General features: G+C 44.6%; 1 protein-coding gene across 2 annotated transcripts in view; it reads right to left on the bottom strand.

The window, feature by feature from the left end:
• The window catches only part of LOC139566424 (protein phosphatase 1 regulatory subunit 1C-like), a 32,615-nt gene extending 28,416 nt beyond the window's left edge, over nucleotides 1–4,199 (bottom strand). Inside the window, exons 1-2 of one of the 2 annotated variants that reach the window (XM_071387591.1) lie at nucleotides 3,963–4,199; nucleotides 3,179–3,239 (exon numbers count right to left, since the gene is read on the bottom strand). In XM_071387591.1, the coding sequence (XP_071243692.1) occupies nucleotides 3,179–3,239; nucleotides 3,963–4,043 (142 nt within the window). In that variant the 5' untranslated portion in view covers nucleotides 4,044–4,199. The remainder of the gene's footprint in view (nucleotides 1–3,178; nucleotides 3,240–3,962) is intronic. The other variant, XM_071387590.1, reaches the window with a different exon arrangement.
• Between the last annotated feature and the right edge of the window lie 9,176 nt (nucleotides 4,200–13,375).

The raw sequence follows: 13,375 nt of genomic DNA, 5'->3' as shown, positions 1-13,375 counted from the left end.
TATTTTGGAGCCATTTCTGAACATGGCGCCAATGTAAAACCACAGTTTCTGGCTATAAATATGCACATAATCGAACAAAACATAAATGTATTGTATGACATGATGTCATATGACTGTCATCTGATGAAGTTGTTCAAAGGTTAGTGATTAGTTTTATCTCTATTTGTGGGTTTTGTGAAAGCTATCTTTTCTGTGAAAAAATGGCGGTATGTTTTTGGATATTGTGGTGAGCTAACATAAATATATGTTGTGTTTTCGCTATAAAACATTTTAAAAATCGGACATGTTGGCTGGATTCACAAGATGTTTATCTTTAATTATATGTACAACATGTATCTTTCATCAAAGTTTTATGATGAGTATTTCTGTACTTCACGTGGCTATCTGTAATTACTTTCGCTATTTTGGAGCCATTTCTGAACATGGCGCCAATGTAAAACCATGATTTCTGGCTATAAATATGCACATAATCGAACAAAACATAACTGTATTGTATAACATGATGTCATATGACTGTCATCTGATGAAGTTGTTCAAAGGTTAGTGATTAATTTTATCTCTATTTGTGGGTTTTGTGAAAGCTATCTTTGCTGTGAAAAAATGGCTGTGTTTTTTGGGATATAGTGGTGAGCTAACATAAATATATGTTGTGTTTTCGCTGTAAAACATTTAAAAAATCGGACATGTTGGCTGGATTCACAAGATGTTTATCTTTCATTTGCTGTATTGGACTTGTGATTTCATGAAATTATATTATATCCCTGTGGCGCTAGGCTAGGCTATTGATGGAATTGGAACCAGGTGTGAGGGAAGACAAGACAAAACCAATGGAAAATGAAAGGTGGATCGGCGATGGCTAGAAGGCCAGTGACGTCGACCGCCGAACGCCGCTCGAACTAGGAGAGGGACCGACTTCGGCGGAAGTCGTGACAGGGGAATGGAATGAATCGAATCACATTTTTCTTCTTGGAGGGGGGGGATGTTGGAGGGGTCTCGAATGGTTGAGGGACAGCTATTGGGGAACTGTGGCCCCCACACATCTTGCTGGGTTCGGGTTCATGTTTTTTGGCCTGGTGGGAGATCTGTCAATGTGCACTTGAGCAGGGCATTGACCCTGGATTTTTCTGTGTGTCGCTCTAAATGGGAGTCTGTTGGTTGACTGGTATGATGTAGTTGTTGAGCGGCTTCACTGCAAGTATATTGTATGTTTTGGATATTCAATAAAAATAACAAAACATATGTTTTAAAAAGTAAGGCTTAGCCACCAGACTTACAAAACCAAAACACTCACTATGTTTCAGTGTCCCCCTACCACCAACTTTCTATGAGTTCTGTCCATTTGATCTCTGTTGGAAGGGGGGGGGGCATAAGAGCATCAGGTGTTCTGGATGACTGTGTGATCACGCTCTCCGCAGCCGATGTGATTAAGACCTTTAAACAGGTCAACATTCACAAGGCCGCAGGGCCAGACGGATTACCAGGACGTGTACTCCGAGCATGCGCTGATTCAAGGTTCAGATTCAAGGTTGAACAGTTTAACCATTCCAAAGCACCTTTACAACTGCACAGCCTGTGCATTGGCACGTCCTAATGTTGCTCCAGAATTCCAAATATGATAAAAGTGACCATTCAGATGGCTACTAGGAGTAATGGCCACCCTAAATGATGAGAGGAGGATAATGCCACTGGCAACCTATACAGAGATTATAGACAAGTGTGGGACAAAACTAAAATGGCCAACACTGGAAGGAAACCTACAGACCACCAGAGGGGAAAATACACTTTAGACCACCTTTAATCCACACACAGAGACTCGTACAAAGCTCTCCCTCACCCTCCATTTGGCAAATCTGACCACAATTCTATCCTCCTGATTTCTGATTTCATGCAAAAATTAAAGCAGGGAAGCACCAGTGACTCGGTCAATAAGAAAGTGGTCAGATGAAGCAGATGCTAAGCTACAGGACTGTTTTGCTAGCACAGACTGGAATATGCTCTGGGATGCAGACGCCTTTGAATTTGGGCCAGTGCTAAAAGGTTCTTACATTGTTATGACTAACATTCCGCTGGAATTCCTGTACAAACTATCAGCTGACTCCTTTTATTTGATATTTATTTATCCATCTTTGTCTCATTAAGATACAAATACATTTTTCAAGATAGTCCTGATCAAGATAGCAGAAGAGTTTTCCTTAGATAATTGGCTCTCAATAGCATATGAGTGAGCATGAGTGAATGTCCTGACTTCTATAAACTCACAGTAAATGTTATGCTGATAATGTTGAGGCAGATAAAGTATATAGTCTCTAGTGTGAGAGTGAAGACATGTATTTAACCTTTAACCAATTAAGAACAAATTCTTATTTACAATGACGGCCTAGCCCGGCCAAACCCGGACGACCCTTACCAATTGTGCACCGTCCTATGGGACCCAATCATAGCTAGATGTGATGCAGCCTGGATTCAAACCAGGTACTGCAGTGACACCTCTTGTACTGAGATGCAGTGTCTTAGACCACTGCTCCACTCAGGAGCCTCCAGACATTCTGTAAAAGCTGGTAAAAATGATATGGTGGTGTACGCCCCTCCATTGTAACCTTAGTTGCAGGACACACACGGAGAGATACACACACACACACACACACACACACACACACACACACACACACACACACACACACACACACACACACACACACACACACACACACACACACACACACACACACACACACACACACACACACACACACACACACACACATACACACACACAGTATTGTACAGCTAACCTTGTGGGGACACACAATTCAGTCCTATTCAAAATCCTATTTTCCCTAACCCCTATACCTAACCTAAACCTTAACCTTAACCCTAACCCATACTCTTACCCTAACTCTAACCCTAAAACATAATCTTAAACCAAACCCTAAAACAAACCCTAGCTTTTAACCCTAACCCTAATTAGTATTAGGGTTAGAACATAATTCTAACCCTAATACTAATTCTAACCTTAACCCTAAACCTCCTAGAAACATACAGACAGACAGACAGACAGACAGACAGACAGACAGACAGACAGACAGACAGACAGACAGACAGACAGACAGACAGACAGACAGACAGACAGACAGACACACTCACACACTGTGATGGGATAGAGTTTTCCCTGTCTTACCTGCCCCAGATGGCTCTTGGTAGATGACCAGCGTCGCAGGGGTGGGTCTTCTCCTACGAATCTGAGATGGGGGAGGAAGGGGTGAGGGATCAGCTTCCCCTTTCCCAATCCCAACCATAACCATTAGAGGGGAAAATCAAAAACTGACCCACGATCAGAGCCTAGGGGTAACCACCCTACAGTATAATGCACAGCAGCATCTAATCCTCAACTGCATCCAATCCTCTCATTCTGTGTGTTCCAGCCATTACTAGCCAAAAGAGTTGCATCAGGCTGATGTTGGTTGTAGTAATGGATTTAGGGGCATGAAGGTTTTGCTTCAACCATTAAAGTAACATGATATTGTTCATCCAATGCTGACTGTGTAAATGCAATCAACTTCAAGCATGATGTTTGTGAATCATCTTTAGAATAATTGTTAGATAGTTTAATGCACAAATATTGAAATCAGCTGTAAAGATGACCACGAATAAAACCAAAAGCTATTTCATAAAGACCAGGGCAATTATGTATCAAGTGTTTCAGAGCAGGAGTGCTGATCTAGGCTCAGCTCCCTCTGTCCATGTAATATAATTTTTTGTGATGTAAATGTTTAAAGTGATCCTAAATCAGCACTGTTACGCTGAGACACTTGATACGTTCCCAGCTTGTCAATTAGCAACAAACCCAACTAGCCATCTACTCTCTAGTGAAGTCCAAATGATCAAATATCCCTGTCACCCATGCACATTACCCGCCACCCACCCACCCCCCACAAGCCAATAGTGCAGTTGGATGAACTCACATGTTCAGCTGCCTGAGGGTCCAACTGGCTCTGAAAGGGAGGCACAGCAAACTGGATCTTCTTAGGACTGTTGGGCTCCATACTGCTAACACAACAGACAGACAGAGAGAGCGCAAGGGAGATGGAGAGGGAGAAAGAGAAGAGGGGATTGCTGACAGAGTGAGAGAGGGAGGGGGGCTGTGTAGACAGGCACACAGCAGCAGTCACTCTCCTCCTCCTCCTCCCAATCCATCTAACTACCACGGAGTGGATAGCCCTCCCTCCTCTTCGCCAGTCAAATGGTTAAGGTTGTAGCACACGGGAGAAGGGATGAGATTGAAAGAGAACTTCTGTGCAGTGATCAGTACTTGATATCTGTGGGTAATGTAGCTGTCTAATGTAGCTGAGCTCCTTTGTACATGTGCGTCCCATGTACATGATGCATTAAGCCCCGGCTTTACGCACATGTACGATTCCCCGCATGAGACTGGGATTCAATACCTGATGCCACCTCTCACACTTTGTTTCCTCTTAACCTGCCACCTCTGTTTCTGATATATCTGTAAAAAAAATATGCAAGCAGAGTGAATCTCCACCCTCCTTTAAAAATACTGCCTCTAAATCTGTCACGTCCTGACCTTAGAGATCCTTTTTATGTCTCTGTTTTGGTTGGTCAGGGCGTGAGTTTGGGTGGGCATTCTATGTCTGGTGTTCTATGTTGTCCTTGTGTTGTATTTCTGTGTGTTTGGCCTGGTATGGTTCTCAATCAGAGGCAGTTGTCATTCATTGGCTCTGATTTAGAATCATATTTAGGTAGCCTGTTCCCACCTATGTTTGTGGGTGGTTGTTTCCGGGTTAGTGTTTGTGTCACCTTTCAGGACTGTTCATTTGTCGTGTTTGTTGTTTTGTTTAGTGTTGCATATTTTATTAAATGATATGAACACTTACCACGCTGCACCTTGGTCCTCTTCTTCTCCTCCAGACGACAAGCGTTACAAAATCTCTTTAGGGCTGCATCTGAGCCACCGTACAGAATATGTGTGGGTGGCCCAGTTCACAGGGCTCTGAGTATGACTGACAGCCTTTTATTTAATTATATTTAACCCTTATTTTACTAGGTAACTTGACTGAGAACACATACTCATTTACAGCAACGACCTGGGGAATAATTACAGGGGAGAGGAGAGGGGATGAATGAGCCAATAAAATATAATTTTTTTCACTTGTGCTGAACCAACAAAGCAGTTTTAAGAAAATAGTGAAGAATATTTACTAAATAGGCTAAGTTAAAAAAAAAGCTAACACATTAAAATATCAATAATGAGGCTATCTACAGGGGGTACCGGTACCGAGTCAATGTGTCAATTTCTTTGCTTGACATCGTGAATATCTAAAATAGTTAGCCAAGACCTTCTTAGCCAAGAAATTGTAAACCGCCACAAGTCTGGTTCATCCTTGGGAGCAATTTCCACGCCTGAAGGTACCACTTTCATTTGAACAAACAATAGTCCCCAAGTATAAACCCCATGGGACCATGCAGCCGTCATACCGCTCAGGAAGGAGACGCGTTCTGTCTCCTAGAGATGAACGTACTTTGGTGCGTAAAGTGCAAATCAATTCCAGAACAACAGCAAAGGACCTTGTGAAGATGCTGGAGAAAACAGGTACAAAAGTATCTATATCCTGTCAGCGATTGGGTGAAGAGATGTAGCGGAGTCAGGCGCAGGACACAGGTTTGAACAAAAACAACTGAGTTTTAATCACAAAAAAATACAAGCAATATTCCAATAAGGAAAATACATACAAAATAACACCTACTACAATCACTAAGACACCAACAATCACGGACAGAACAGAAAGGTATGCTAGAGGGTTAAATAAGGAACATGATATGGGAATTGAAACCAGGTGTGTGTAATACAGACAAAACAAAACAAAAATTAAACATGGATCGGTGGTGACTAGAAAGCCGGTGACGTCGACCGCCGAACACCACCCGAACAAGGAGAGGGGCCGACATCGGCGGAGGTCGTGACATATCCACACTAAAACTAGTCCTATATCGACATAACCTGAAAGGCCGCTCAGCAAAGAAGAAGCCACTGCTCCAAAACTGCCATAAAAAAAGCCAGACTATGGTTTGCAACTGCACATGGGGACAAAGATCATACTTTTTGGAGAAAATGTCCTCTGGTCTGATGAAACACAAATAAAACTGTTTGCCGATAATTACCATCGTTATGTTTGGAGGAAAAATGGGGAGGCTTGCAAGCCAAAGAACATCATCCCACAGGGATGGCAGCATCAGAGGGTAGTAATTTGTAAGTTCCTCGGTGTACACATCACGGACAAACTGAATTGGTCCACCCACACAGACAGCGTTGTGAAGAAGGCGCAGCAGCGCCTCTTCAACCTCAGGAGGCTGAAGAAATTCGGCTTGTCACCAAAAGCACTCACAAACTTCTACAGATGCACAATCGAGAGCATCCTGTCGGGCTGTATCACCGCCTGGTACGGCAACTGCTCCGCCCATAACCGTAAGGCTCTCCAGAGGGTAGTGAGGTCTGCACAACGCATCACTGGGGGCAAACTACCTGCCCCCCAGGACACCTACACCACCCGATGTCACAGGAAGGCCATAAAGATCATCAAGGACAACAACCACCCGAGCCACTGCCTGTTCACCCCGCTATCATCCAGAAGGCGAGGTCAGTACAGGTGCATCAAAGCAGGGACCGAGAGACTGAAAAACAGCTTCTATCTCAAGGCCATCAGACTGTTAAACAGCCACCACTAACATTTAGTGGCCGCTGCCAACATACTGACTCAACTCCAGCTCACTTGATAAAAAATGTATCACAAGCCACTTTAAACAATGCCACTTAATATAATGTATATGTATATACTGGACTCTATATCATCTACTGCATCTTGCCATCTTTATGTAATACATGTATCACTAGCCACTTTAAACTATGCCACTTGTATGTTTACATACCCTACATTACTCATCTCATATGTATATACTGTACTCGATACCATCTACTGCATCTTGCCTATGCCGTTCTGTACCATCACTTATTCATATATCTTTATGTACATATTCTTTATCCCTTTACACTTGTGTGTATAAGGTAGTAGTTGTGGAATTGTTAGGTTAGATTACTTGTTGGTTATTACTGCATTGTCAGAACTAGAAGCACAAGCATTTCGCTACAATCACATTAACATCTGCTAACCATGTGTATGTGATTTGCTTTTAGCCAAATCCTTTTAGAGCAAGCCAAATAATTTCATGTTTTAAAAGTTATCCTAGATCAGGATTCATTGTTTGAATGTAAGATGCCAATATTTGGCATGATTTATTGTGGGAAGCTTATCTTCTTATGGCTGCAGGGGCAGTATTGAGTAGCTTGGATGAAAGGTGCCCAGAGGTGCCCAGAGTAAACGGCCTGCTCCCCAGTCTCAGTTGCTAATATATGCATATTATTATTAGTTTTGGATAGAAAACACTCTGACTTTTCTAAAACTGTATGAATGATGTCTGTGAGTTTAACAGAACTCATATGGCAGGCGAAAACCTGAGAAAAATCCAACCAGGAAGTGGGAAATCTGAGGTTTGTAGTTTTTCAACTCTTGGCCTATCGAATACACAGTGTCTATGGGGTCATATTGCACCAACCAAGGCTGTTGACTAGATGTCAACAGTCTTTAGAACCTTGTTTGATGCTTCTACTGTGAAGTGGGGGCGAATGAGAGGGGATTGAGTAAGGTCTCTCCCAGAGTGCCATGCGCTGACCATGCCCGTTCACGTGAGAGTTAGCTTGAGTTCCATTGCATTTCTGAAGATAAAGGAATTCTCCGGTTGGAATATTATTGAAGATTTATGTTAAAAACATCCTAAAGATTGATTCTATACTTCGTTTGACATGTTTTTACGGACTTTTTGACTTTTGTCTGCACCTAGTGATCGCACGTCATGAATTTGGATTACTGGGCTAAATGCGCGAACAAAAAGGAGGTATTTGGACATAAAGACTAACTTTATCGAACAAATCAAACATTTATTGTGGAACTGGGATTCCTGGTAGTGCATTCTGATGAAGATCATCAAAGGTAAGTGAATATTTATAATGCTATTTCTGACTTATGTTGACTCCAACATGACGGATATCTGTTTGGCTTGATTTGTTGTCTGAGCGCCAAAATTAGATTATTGCATGGTTTGCTTTTTGCGGAAAGTTTTTTTGAAATCTGACACAGCGGTTGCAGGAGAAGTATATCTTTAATTCTATGAATAACACTTGTATCTTTTATCAATGTTTATTATGAGTATTTCTGTAAATTGATGTGGCTCTGTGCAAATTCAAATGTAAACTGAGGTTTTTGGATATAAATATGAACTTGATCCAACAAAACATACATGTATTGTGTAACATGTTGTCCCGGGAGTGTCATCTGATGAAGAATATCAAAGGTTAGTGATTAATTTAATCTCCATTTCTGCTTTTTGTGACTCCTCTCTTTGGTTGGAAAATGGCTGTATATTTTCTGTGATTAGTTGCTAACCTAACATAATGATATGTTCTGCTTTCGCCGAAAAGCTTTTTTGAAATCGGACACGGTGGTTGGATTAACGAGAAGTTTATCTTTAAAATGGTGTCTAATACTTGTATGTTTGAGAAATTTGAATTATGAGATTTCTGTTGATTGAATTTGGCGCCCTGCAATTTTATTGGCTGTTGGCGAGAACCCCGTTCCCAGAAAGGTTAAAGAAAAAATCTTTGTCGAGTTTGAGGTGAGTAATCGCTGTTCTGATATCCAAAAGCTATTTTCGGTCATAAGAGACGGTAGCATCAACATTATGTACAAAATAAGTTCCAAACAATGCAAAAAAACTAACAAAATAGTAGAATTGGTTAGGAGCCCGTAAAACGGCAGCCATCCTCTCCGGCGCCATTCTTATTAGAAGCTGGGGATGATTAGGTGGCCATGATGGTATGAGGGCCAGACTGGAAATTTATCCAGGATACCGGGTTAACACCCCTACTCTTACAATAAGCTCCAGGCGCAAGGGCCTGCCACCCAGTGCTCGGATTGCATTGCAAGCTAATGGATTGCTTTGCTATGGGACTGCTCTGCACCAATGAGATTGAAGGGTTTCGGGTTGCAGCACAAAGTAAATGGACTGTCCTGGGGCGCTGAAATGACCACCCAGGTCATCTGATCTGCTATATAGTGTACTCAACAGATGGCGCTAAAGAGCAAATTGCAGGTATCTTGTAAATCAGGGGTCTTCAAACTTTTTTGCCCAGGGACAGCTACCTGGGCAAACCGGCAACCCAGAATGTCACTGTTCCAAAATATGAATGTCACACAACAGGTCAGTTAACCCACGTTGCCCTCAAACCAAGGCACCCTGCCCGCTCAAATCAAGGCGGTGATACGCACTGTGTCTCCAGTGCGCATTCACAACCCTGTGCGCTCGGTGCCAGCTCCCCGCACTTGCCGTGCAAAAATGAGCATCCAGCCAGGACGGGTTGTGCCGGCTCAGCGCTCCTGGTCTACAGTACGCCTCCTCGGACCAGGATGTCCTGCGCCGGCTCTACGCACTGTGTTTCCAGTGCGCCTTCACAGCCCAGTGCGTCCTGTGCCAGCGCCCCGCACTTGCCGTGCTATAGTGAGCATCCAGCCAGGACGGGTTGTGCCAGCTCTACCCTCCAGACCTCCAGGGCGCCTCCACGGCCCAGTATATCCTGTGTCAGCTCCACGCACCCGGCCTCCAGTGCGTCTCTCTAGCCTGGTAAGCCCTGTGCCTGCTCCACACACCCGGTCTCACGTGCGTCTCCCCAGCCTGGTACGCCCTGTGTTGGCTCCACGCACCAGGCCTCCAGTGCACCTTCGCAGTCCGGAGCCTCCTGTGAAGGTTCCCAGTCCGAAGCCTCCAGTGATGATCCATGGCACGAAGCATCCAGTGATGATCCATGGCCCGGAGCATCCAGTGATGATCCATGGCCCGGAGCCTCCAGTGATGATCCATGGCCCGGAGCCTCCAGTGATGATCCATGGCCCGAAGCCTCCAGTGATGATCCATGGCCCGAAGCCTCCAGTGATGATCCACGGCCCGAAGCTTCCAGTGATGATCCATGGCCAAGAGCCTCCAGTGATGATCTATGGCCCGGAGCCTCCAGTGATGATCCATGGCCCAAAGCCTCCAGGGAGGATCCATGGCCCGGAGCATCCCGTGATGATCCATGGACCGGAGCCTCCAGAGACGATCCAAGGTCCGGAGTCTCCAGCGACGGTCGGCAGTCCAGAGCCTCCAGCGAGGGTTCCCAGTCCGGAGCCGCCAGCGAGGGTTCCCAGTCCGGAGCCTCCAGCGACGGTTCCCAGTCCGGAGCCTTCTGCGATGATCTACGGTCCGGAGTCCCCAGCGACAATCTACGGTCCGGAGTCCCCGGCGACGACCTACGGTCCGGAGCCCCCGGCGACGATCCACGGTCCGGTTCCTCCGGCGACGATCCACGATCTGGTTCCTCCGGTGACGAACTACGGTCCAGAGTCCCCGGCGACGACCTACGGTCCGGAGTCCCCAGCGACGATCTATGGTCCGGAGCCCCCGGCGACGATCCACAGTCCGGAGCCTCCGGCGACGATCCACGGTCCGGCTCCTCCGGCGATGATCCACGATCTGGTTCCTCTGGTGACGAGCTACGGTCCGGAGTCCCCGGCGACGATCTACTGTCCGGATCCTCCGGCGACAATCCACGGTCCGGAGCCTCCGGCGACAATCCACGGTCCGGTTCCACGGAAGCGGAGGGATCAGCGAGCGGAGCGGGGTCTACGTCCCGAACCGGAGCCGCCACCGAGGCTAGATGCCCAGCCGGACCCTCCCCCATAGAGTCAGGTTTTGCAGCCGGAGTCCGCACCTTTGGGGGGGTAGTGTCACGCCCTGACCTTAGAGAGCCTTTTTATTTCTCTATTTGGTTAGGTCAGGGTGTGATTTGGATGGGCATTCTAGTTTTTCTATTTCTTTGTTGGCCGGGTGTGGTTCCCAGTCAGAAGCAGCTGTCTATCGTTGTCTCTGATTGGGGATCATACTTAGGCAGCCTTTTTTCCACCTTTAGTTTGTGGGATCTTGTTTTTGTACTGTTACTTTCCAGCCCTACAGAACTGTGCGTTTTGTTTTGTATTTGTTGTTTTTTCGGTGTCATCAAATAAAAGTAAGATGTACGCCTACCACGATGCACCTTGGTCCGATCCTTCTATCAACGAGCGTCACAGCATGTATGTATGTATGGAGCATAACGTATTCTGTGTGTATGCCTTTGTAACCGTGCAACGCAAGATACTAATTTCATAACCTTTGTAGTGATATACTCAATTGTGCTTATGTAGCTAGCTACATTATTCTATTAGCTCTGTAAAACAATGCTAATGGCGTCAAAGAAGTATTAGCTTGTGTTGTGTCCTTTGAAGCTACCCTGGTCTTATCGTGACCACGGCCTATGTATTAATTTGGCCTGTTTAGCATAGCTCTGCCCTGTCCTGCCCTGCCCTCTTGTGGAGCCCTTGTAGAGCTTTTCAGTTACTGTTCTTATATCATTCATAATTGTGATTTTTGTCATTGCAACTTATTTTTTATAGCAGTGTTATTATGTTACTCCATTGTAATATTGTTTTATTGCTATATCCTGATATTATAAGTACTAATTCTTCCTCTTTATTTTGTACATTCAGAAACCACACACACACACAGTATTTAAAATGATTTGCCAACATCATAACTGGAACTGCACATATTTATTGCTGAAGATTGAGGCCAGCTTCTGTCAACTAGCAACATAGTGCTTTATCATGCATTGCTTTACAGTTTTACTGGAGGAAGAAAATGCAAGAAATTACATAGGCCTATATGTAATGGTTGTCTATTTTATTGAAGTATTGCTAGTGGTTGAACAACAAAAACAAAAAGTAGTTTTACTTGAGGAAAAAAACAAAAGAAAAGATTGACAACTTAATAATATGCCTAACCTATATTTCAATATTCATATGAATTGAACAACTGCATTCCCACCGCCATCCCTTAGGGCATAGTATCATATCATGGCAGGTCACGTCAGTCAGTCAGTCACTAATTGCTGCAGATGTGCTCAATAGTACTTGAGTTTATGATACTCCCCAAAGCATGGTGCAACACACAGGGGTGTGTCACAACATAAACAAGTGTACTTTGTCAAACTCCTCTGCTTCTTTCTCCTGGTGCCGGACTTTGCAATGCCTCTGTGTGCAACTGCCTTTAGCAGCAATTTTAAAAACTTTGTAGGGAAAATGACTTACAGTGAGGCGTAGGGGATTGTCTGCAGCAGGGCGGCCCCCAATGAATGGACGCTGAGCAGTGTAGTGCTCCTCCAGCAGCTCTCTCATGAGGTTCTCAGTCTGGTTTGATCTTTCTCTCTCCCGTCAGATGGTCCACCGTCTATGTGGCAGACATGGTTGCTGTATGGACAGTGGAGAGAACATGGACGTCTCGTTGTCATGCCACTTTACTGCCAGCTGTTGACCAACTCCACCTTCCCCCTCTGCATCTTCCTGCTTCTGATTGCCAGCATCCCCTTCTTGTTCAACCGGACTGTGCCACAGGCCCCTGTGCTGTGGGAGAGCAGATGCTGGAAGGGTGTGGGACTTGTCCACATTCAAAGTGTGGCCCTCCCTGAGATGAGGAGCCAGCATTGTCATGACCACGGACCTAGACACCCCAAGCCCCTTTTAAGGTTAGATAGAAGTCAGTGGTGAACCCTGTGTAGACAATAATGTCCTGGACAAATCTGGTCTTCACGCCGCACATAACAAAGTACTTGACCCCAAACCTGTACCTTTTGGAGGGAATATATTGATGGAACTAACTAAAGCAGCAGGTTAGGTAACGTAGGAAGTTAAGAGAATGCGTTTAAGGTCACGTAAATGTCTGTCAGACTAAAGATGTCATAGCAAAATTAGTAAACTGAATGATGGGAAGTGAATGATGTAGACGACCCACCCCCTTCACCTTCAACATGCATTTTGCGTGTTGGTTGACACAGAAAAACAAATATGGTAGTGTGCACACACTCTGCCCACCATCAGATTACTTTAGATTTTTAGAAAGTGTTTTACTCAATTATTTTGATCACTGGTGAGCTCACCCCTTATGTGATACATTTTAAATAGTAAATGCTATTAGCTAATTCATATTATGGTTTCTGTCAGTCGGGATATGACCGCTTGTGTTATATGACCGCTTGTGTTAGCCCGCTCTTTCCTCAGACTAATGTAGCCTACATTTTCTGATTTGGATGAGAATTGTGTAAGCTTTTGCTACTTCTGTGAATGTCCAAACATCTACATTTAAAAATCAACATCTCCCATTGAGGACATAAAGTTGTAAAGACTGT

The sequence above is a fragment of the Salvelinus alpinus genome, chromosome 38, assembly GCF_045679555.1.
Source record: "Salvelinus alpinus chromosome 38, SLU_Salpinus.1, whole genome shotgun sequence".
Classification (NCBI taxonomy): Eukaryota; Metazoa; Chordata; class Actinopteri; order Salmoniformes; family Salmonidae; genus Salvelinus; species Salvelinus alpinus.
The sequence above is the reverse complement of the archived record's forward strand: the minus strand, read 5'-3'. Positions and strand labels throughout refer to the sequence as shown.